The following is a 9243-nucleotide window of genomic DNA, read 5'->3' as shown; positions in this document are numbered from 1 at the left end:
TTTAGCTTAAGTACATTAACAGTCTTTCCTAGCCGTTGGACGAGAAACTAGCCGTTACACATTGATTGCTCTATGATTGTTCTTGTGCTCTGTGATAGTTCTTGAACTCTCTTAACAAAGTTTCCTCTATATGAGGTTGATTTTGGGTGGGGAAAATCTGCATGAGTTAGCGCAGCTAAATTCACATTCAAGAATGTAGTTGTCTTCATTTACACAAAATCAGTGGATTGTATTGAGGCCTGGTTTCACTTGAAAGAGGAAGATATGGCAAATTTCGAAACCGTTAAGGAGCTCCTTGCCTATGTTTCTCCAAAGAATGTCGTCTAGGCAAAAGTGGCTTCTATTGTTCTTTCCTTTTCTATTATTTTTTCCACGTTGAATTTCAGTTTGAAAGTGCAAAATTAAATGTTTCTCAAGTTCTCATACTTATCTCAAGTATGACACTCATCTTAAATTTCATTAATTTCTCACTTACTCTGCCTACAACTTCGATCTCTACTCTTGTAGGAGAACACACGTATATATTTTCTAATGGTACTTAAGGTTGGAGTATCCAGCATTTAAACTTATGTCTAGAATTTGGTCTGTCTGTAGTAGCTAATAGAGGAGTAATTATTAGGTGTTTTCGAAATATAGTAATGTAGAATGATAAGATGGAGTATCACCTTACCATGGTCTATGAGTACTCAATAATTTTCCCTTTCAAAGAAAAAAAAAAAGAAAAAACATATTTCTTAATTTTCTTGTCACCAGTGGGGACTTCACGTTTATGTCAGAATAATCTGTTGACCCAAAGGCCATTAACAATTTCATCATCTTTATTGCTTCCGATGACCATCTCGCTTCATAGATTATATATGATCATTAATCATCGCAGAATGTGCGAATAGAATAAGTGAACAACGTAATTATTGTAATTATAAATCCAACTACTTGAATACAAGAAAGTTCATACGGATACAAGAAAACTCATTGGACGAACAAAGACGATGTAGTTATAATTTTAAATTATGCCTCACTGGACACCGCTAGATAGCTTGAAGTTGAAGTTATCTCACTGGACGCCGTCAAACCCTCATTTCCAGTGAAATCTTTTTAATAGTTTCGACATTTGAATGAAGGATTAAAGAAAACATACTAAAATTGCCACTAAAATTTAAAAAGCTGTTTATCAAAATTCTTAATTGTTAGGGTCATATTTTATTGCAATTGGATAATCCTTTGATAAAATGCACTTTACTTGTAATTAGATAAATCTAAGATGGGTTTAGTACTTCAAGAAACATGTTATTCAAGTCAAAGGAGTGAATCTTGTACCGTACCGGCCAGTATGGCCAATATTTTCTGTACTGGCACCTACTCCGGTATAGAAATGCCTATGTTTCGTGCCAGATTAAATACTGGTTTTATCGGGTTGATCCGGTCATACCAGAGCAAATATCGGATTCCAGCCGATAAATGCATACCGGACCGAAACAAAAAAAATTTAACTATCAGATATAAAAGTTGCTCTCCTTCCTCTCAATAACTTACTGGATTAGCGTCGATCACGTTGCTTTCTCAGTAAAAATGCATCTTTGTCACCTTCATCTTGTTGATCTATCTCCCTTTTTCGTCGTCGTCCTCTTCTTATTCATTTGGTCTGCTCCTCTGTTTTTTTTCTTCTTTATTTTTGTTTTAGACGGGTCTTAATTTATGTGCTACCTATCGTGTGAGTGTGTGATTGGCGTGAGTCTGATTCTACTAACCCCTCACGTGATTGGTAATTGTTTTTTGAATGTGAAATTGTTTATCATTAAATAATAATAAATATCAATTTTGTAGGCTTGTACTCTCAAAGTTTTATTGGGTGGTCAAATAAAATATTGGGCTTGGATAGAGGTTTAAAATAGCTTGGACATGGGCTAGTACCATAAACAAAAACAAAAAAAGGAATTTAAGTTCTAATTAAATATATTATGTTTTAAGATTAATAAGCTCTAATTATTTATATAAATTCATAAATATATATATATATATATAAATTGTGGTAAACCCGAAACGGTACACCGGTATTGAAATATATTATTTCACTTGTCAAACCGGTACAATCTCTCGTACGAAACTAACTCCCTTGGTTCAAGTCAAATATTAAAGACAAGAAGATTGGTCTAAAAAACAAATGAAGAAAAACTGTTCATTAAGTCTCGATAGATAGCTCGACAGATGCCTGCTATTGAGACTTAATGTGAAGCTTGATAGACAGCTTAACAGCAACTCGATCTATCGAGATATACGATTTTCAGTTTTTCAGATTTGAATTTCAGCCCAGGCTTGAGTATTTGTTTAGGGTTACTTTTCTCACAACCCTAAAAATATATAAGGTTTATTTTAAGAGCCATCATATACAAATACAAAGACCAAGAGACTTATTTTCTCTGTGTGAAGCTACTGCGTTTGTACGCCATAGCAAAACTTAACAAATTTGGGGATTTTGAACTCTCAGTTTGTTAAAATGATTTATCCAACATCTGATCAAGATAAAAATACCATTTTCATGGCTTAAACTGATATTTTGGCACGTTAATTGAGGTTAGGCAAAATATGGTATCAATAATACCCAAAAAAAAAAAAAAAGTGACAGAAAATAAAACAAAGAGTTGCAAAATGTGGTTTCTAGCGGTTATCTAAGCTATTTATTCTATTACTTAAAAAAAATTATGATGTAGAAATATTCTAATGGAGAGTAAATATATAAGATTCTATATCAAATCTTTAATTCTAAACTCAATTAGAAAAAAGATTATAATGATTACATGAAAGAAAGTGAATTTTTAAAAACTTAAGTGACAACATTAAAAGAAATAAAAGAAAATTTAAAACTTTTTATTTTATTTTATATATTAATAGTTAGTAATTTGTGAAAACTTTAACAAATAATATTCTTCTCTCCATTTTTATTTTTCCTTAATAAGGAATTTGATAATTATGTAAATTTTGGTAACAAAATTCTATCTATTATGCTATTTAATAAAACATGATATGACAAGATTTTAACAGATAATGTAAATATAGGAGGTTTTAGATAAAATCCTTATTATATTTACAAATCAATTAAAGACTATATATTAAAGATGTGGAAAATTTAGGCATTCAAAAGTAAGTTTATGTAAAACAATTAGAAGAAATTAACAAAAAGTCAAATGACTTTTATATATATACACATACATATATACTAAGTTTGGCCCTAGGCCGAGGCCACTTAGGCCATGGCCCCTTGATCCCCTACTAGAGAATGACCCCCCAAATTTGGAGGCAACAAGTGATTTTCTTTTAAATATTTTTTTTTGAGATTTAAAAAAATTATGTTTTATATATTCTTTCACTTTTGTGTGTGTGTGTACACTAGGTTTGGACCTAGGCCAAGGCCACTTAGGCCATGGCATTGGCCCCCTACTAGTAGAAATTATACAACCCTTTGGTAGACAACGTCACTTGTCCACCATTTCACTAAAAGATTTTCATTTGTTTAAAATTGCTAAGTCAGTAATCAGTTTCTATTTAAAAAAAAATTTCTAACTCAGCAATTTTAAACAGGTTGAAATCTTTTAATAGAATGGTGGACCACGTCACTTGTTCACCATGAGGACCTTATAATTTCTCCCCTACTAGAGAATGACCTCCCCAAATTTGGGGGCAACAAGTGATTTTAAAAAAAAAAAAAATTGAGATTTAAAAAAAAATTGTGTTATATATATTCCTTCACTTTTAAGAAGACCTAAAAAATTGTGTAATTCTAGAGAAAATACAAATTCAAATACATAGGTCTTACAAATAGATATGGACCCTAGCCCATTATTAAAAAAAGAAAAAGAAAAAAAAAATCAGACTTTATGGAGCCACACGTGCCCCACCTACCCATTTGTTACCCACCACATATCCTTACAAAATATCTCCCTCACACTTTGGCCAGCCATTTCTCTACCTCTCACTTTGCTCTCTGTTATTTTCTTTTCACACAACACTCCTCTTTCATACTCTCTCACTCTCCCACCGGTACACACACTTCACCACCACCTCCACCATCATTTTTCTAGCAAGGTTTACTAGAAAACTCCATAGGAAAAAGCTAAGGCTCACTCATCTCTATTATTTAAGGTAAAAAATTCTAATATTTTTGGTGGTTTATATGCTTTTGCTAGAGGCTTTCTTTATCTAAGTTTTGATAATGATACCCATGTGATTTATCAACTTTGAAAGTCATGATATTCATGTGTTTATATGTATGAGTTTTGTGTTGGTGAAATTATTTGATGAGTGAGTTTATAGTTTTTACAATGGTGGCTATCTAAGTGGTGAAGATTTGGGTTTTTATTTTTTTTAAATGTGGAATAAATGGTGAATATAATTTTTATTAATTATTTGGAGCTAGTGGAGGATTACATTTGGAGTTTGTAATGGTGGATATTGTTATATATGTTGTTGTTTCATGGGTCTCTTAAAAATAGTACGTATATATTGTGGAAGAAATTCATATATAAAGTGTTAGGATCTCTTATGATAAAGGGGAAGGCTTTGAATGACATGATTTAAGTCTATAAATTGGGGTTTATGCCTTATAAATTAATTTGTTGAGAAACTTTGGAAGTAGAATACATTCTTTGTGAGGTTAAATACTAGGCTTGCCTAATCAAGTGCTTATTTGGCAATTCCTAGTTTGTAGTTAGATACAATTTCAAGTGTTATGCTTATTGTGATAGGTTTGCTTGATATTATTTAGATTCTAGCTAATCTCCTTTGGAGCTTGGAGAATTAGGCTTTTGTGAGTTGCAAGGTAAGTAGTTTTTTAATGAGATTTTTTTTGGAAAATAACTATGTTGTATAAACATTATTATTATTATTTTTTTTGGTCAAACACATTTTGGAAAATTATTTGTGCGATTATGTTTTCTTAAAAAGTATTGTGTTGTGACCTTATTATATATGAATATTTATGAAAAATGCATCATATTTGGTAATGCATATAGGGAAACACATGATTTGGCACCGAAAAGATTAGCATCTTTGATTTAATTCTTGAAAATAGATTTTATGGATTTATAGTATTATTTGAAAGATTTAAAGATGCTTTATCTTAACTTGTGATTTTTGGGAAAATTGATACAAAATCTTCTTCACAAGAAATGAGTTTGAAGGCTTTGAGAATCTTGTGAATATATTGGGTATTTCAAAAGTTTTTGTGAAATTACTTGAAATTGAACTATGTTTTGATTTCATATAAATTGTGAGCTCTTCATGTTTTTACCCCAAGGCTGTGACATGTGATTACTCAGCAACTAGATACTATAGTCTGTGTGACATTGGTATCTTAGTACTCATCTTTGTGATGGTTATTAGTTCCGGCTTTGTGTCAGCGATGAGTTCTGGCTTTGTGTTGACAGATTAGTTTCGACTTTGTGTCGGCAACTGTCATGTGGCCTTGGGTTGGATTTTCTAGTTTTTGAAATGTGTCATTATTGCTCACAATACATAGTATGTAGTTTCACATTGAGATTTTTTTTTAAAAAAAAAAAGTTTTTTGTTATACTGTTTTAATCATTCTTGTCATATTATAATTGGAAATACTCGTGCGGTATTCTGTTAGAAATTTCCCAAATTAAAACATGATTTGTAAACTGTTTATCATTATGAAACTTGCATTTCCCCCACACCAATAATTATGCTACTTATAGGACTCTGTCTCTTCCAATTATTTTACAAACTTTTCAAAGTAGGCAACAATAATTTTGAGACAGCTTTTTGGAGGCTAGCAGTAGTTAGACTAACTACTGATGGAGGCTGAACTTTTGTAATAGAGATATTTAGATGATGTACATCATAAAGTAGACTTGACTCATTCTTTTGAATATTATAGTGGTTATGACTTTATTCTCACTTATGGAACAAGTTGATGATATGTAATTATATTTATTCAAACCTCCATTCTTTTGTGGCCAATGGTCCCTGTAATTATTGCACAGAGCTCTGACTTACTTTAGGAGTATATTTAATAGAATTATTATAATAATTCTCGATGTTGGTACTTGATATGATTTATTTGAATTGAATTATCAAAAAGGAAAAATCTACCGGTGCTTTTGAGATGTCTTTCTCATCCTTTGAACCCTTTGGGGTTTGGGGCGTGACAGATATCACCAATCACAAGAACTATTTCAAATCGGAAAATGCTAGAAATTCAATAAATTTTATTACTTAGCCTTTACAAATGGCAATGAATATGATTAGTGGAATTCAACAATCTAATAAAATATAGCCGTACTATATAGGAAAAAGTATCTTATGACATAGCCTTTTGAAACTTCTTGCTTGTAACATGAGTAGATTCTACATGTTATGTGAGGACGATTTTATGAGATCACTGACCTCCAGAGATATATCGTCGCATTATGTAGAGCCCAATGTCAAATTTCTTTTTTCTTTGGATGAGTAATAGGATATGGTCATATTACTGTTTTTGTGTAACCTGGTTTGGCATGATTCCAGTGCTCAAATGTGTTGAACATGACAAGGGTAATAGTAAATTTCTAAAATTTACCATGTGTCAATCTTAATAAGTCAATCTAGTGCAACACAAAATGAAGTCTTTGCTCATGTAGCATTTGGTTCCACTCTCACGCATTTATTATTTATGCAAAAAACAGAAAATTAAACAGAAAAATAAAATAAAAACAAAATAAAAAATAAAAAAACAAACAAATGAACAAACCCGAACATATCATATTCATTAGTGCCGAATTGTTGTAAAGCCTTGTACCCTTTTGCACAATTGCACTGGTACATGAAAAGGAGTTAACAGGTATTTCTTGCCTGTTGTCAACCAGAAAATAGTTGTTTACCAGAAAATAGTTGTTTTTGTTTTACTTACTTTGAAGTTTATAGATGCAATACTTTTTCAGTCTTCCTACCATTTGAAGTCTTTAATGGCTTAAATAATTGTTTTAGACAACAAAGTTACAGCCTGTAACACGTGAACGTCACTTAAAAATCTCAGAAAATACTTAAGTATTCTCAAACCCCACTATGAATGTAAGAGGATGAAACACTATTTACCATATTGCCAGAATATCTAAGAATTACTTAAAAATCTCATAGATCAACTTAATCTATGAACACTAAAATATTATTAATTGACTTTTTTATAAAATAGATCATTAATTCTGCCAGCTGCAGTTTAATTATACCAAAAAACTTAGAAGTGTTCTACAATTAATTATAAAATATTTTTGGAGTACCATAAATGTATTTTCTCTTCTCACATAATAGTGAGTTTCTTACTAATTAAATTTATAGTGAGACCCATAATTCTTGTAAGAAGAGGATTACATTCAACAATTGTCCTCATTCCACGTGCCTTCGGATTAACTAAGTCAAATGGAAAAACTTGCACCAATTACGTGCTCACATGCCTGTGTTCATCCAGCGCAACAGAATTTTGTAGCAATTAATTCTTTCATGTCTTAGCAACAGCACTCTATATAACTCTGCTAGCCACTCTGGTTTTCCATTCATTCTTCATAACCTCACAGCCATTTTCAGTTCTAGATTAACCACTAAACCTCGTTGATCTCTTTGAGCTGTAAACAATGAAGCTTGAAGTCCAAGTTATCTCGGAGGACACTGTCAAACCTTCATCTCCAACCCCTCAACATCTCCACCACTACCAGCTTTCCTTCCTTGATCAACTTCAACCTCTAGTTTTCATGCCCCTGGTTTTCTACTACCCAAATTACAGTGAAGCTAATCTCAGCAGTGTAGAACAAAGTGACAGGATTAAGAAATCCTTAGCAGATGCTTTAACCCGATTCCACATGCTAGCGGGACGGGTTAAGGACAATCTTTGTATAGATTGCAACGATGAGGGCGTCCACTACGTGGAAGCCAAGGTTAAGTGCAGTCTTTCCGAATTTCTTGTGAGTCCAACCCCTTGTGAGCTCAATAAGTTTCTGCCACTTGAATTGGACGAGGTCAATGAGTTACCCACAGCAATCCAAGTCACCTTCTTCAACTGTGGTGGTCTTGCGATTGGTATACTCATGTCCCACAGAATTATAGATGCCTTATCTTTCATCTTGTTTCTCAAGAGTTGGTCCGCTATTGCTCGTGGTGATGGCAACATAGTGAGTCCTCCAATGGATTCTGCCAAGCTATTCCCACCACAAGATTTATCTGGCTTCAATCCGAATATTGGGATCAAAAAGGATAAAATTGTGACAAAAAGGTTTGTCTTTGATGCATCGGCTATAGCAGAAATTAGAGGCAAATACAGTTCTGACGACAAGAGCATTGAATATTCACGTCCGACGCGCGTTGAGGCCTTATCCGCTTTCATATGGAGCCGCTTCATGGCTGCTACTCAACCAAAACCAGACCCAAATAAGATCTACAGTATTATTCATGCTGTGAACTTGCGAACCAAGACAGACCCGCCCCTTCCATATGATTACTTTGGTAATATTTGCCGGATTGCTCTGTCAGTACCATCCAGAGACATCGAGGAGGGCTTTCATGGCATTATTAAACCAATAAGAGAAGCGCTTAAGAAAATCGATGGGAATTTTGTTAAAATGCTCCAACAAGGTGATTTGTACTTAAAATATGTCAAAGAGAACTCCTCTAGCTTCCTAAAAGGGGAGCTGCTTACGCTTTCCTTCACCAGCTTGTGCAAGTTTCCTCTATATGAGGTTGATTTTGGGTGGGGGAAACCTGCATGGGTTAGCTCATCTAAATTAACGTTCAAGAATTTAATTGGTTTCATTGACACTAAATCGGGGGATGGAATAGAGGCATGGTTTAACTTGAAAGAGGAAGATATGGCTAAATTAGAAACCGATAAGGAGCTCCTTGCCTATGTTTCTCCATTGAATCTCGTCTAGGCAAAAACGGCTTCTACTGTTCTTTTCTTTTCTGTTATTTGTTTTCCTCATTGAATTTCAGTTTGAAAGTGTAAAAATAAATATTTCTCATGTTCTCACATTTATCTCAAGTTTGACACTCATCTTAAATTTCAATAATTTCTCACTTACACAACTTCTACCTCTACTCCTGTAGGAGAACACACATGTATACATCAAATTCTAAACTTACGTCTAGAATTTGGTCTGTTTGTAGTTGTTCATAGAGGAGTAATTATGGTGTTTTTGTTGCATATTAGCATGGAATGATAGGATGGAGTATCATGTTACCGTACTCTAAATGTATCCAATA

The 9243-nt window shown here is 33.1% G+C and overlaps 1 protein-coding gene across 1 annotated transcript; it reads left to right on the top strand.

The window, feature by feature from the left end:
* The first annotated feature begins 7326 nt into the window (after window positions 1–7326).
* On the top strand, window positions 7327–9039 carry LOC126718287 (stemmadenine O-acetyltransferase-like). The gene has a single exon (XM_050420406.1). The coding sequence runs from the start codon at window positions 7623–7625 to the stop codon at window positions 8910–8912; it is 1290 nt and encodes a 429-aa protein (XP_050276363.1). The 5' UTR covers window positions 7327–7622; the 3' UTR covers window positions 8913–9039.
* The last annotated feature ends 204 nt before the right edge of the window (window positions 9040–9243 follow it).

The sequence above is a fragment of the Quercus robur genome, chromosome 3, assembly GCF_932294415.1.
Source record: "Quercus robur chromosome 3, dhQueRobu3.1, whole genome shotgun sequence".
Classification (NCBI taxonomy): Eukaryota; Viridiplantae; Streptophyta; class Magnoliopsida; order Fagales; family Fagaceae; genus Quercus; species Quercus robur.
The sequence above is the reverse complement of the archived record's forward strand: the minus strand, read 5'-3'. Positions and strand labels throughout refer to the sequence as shown.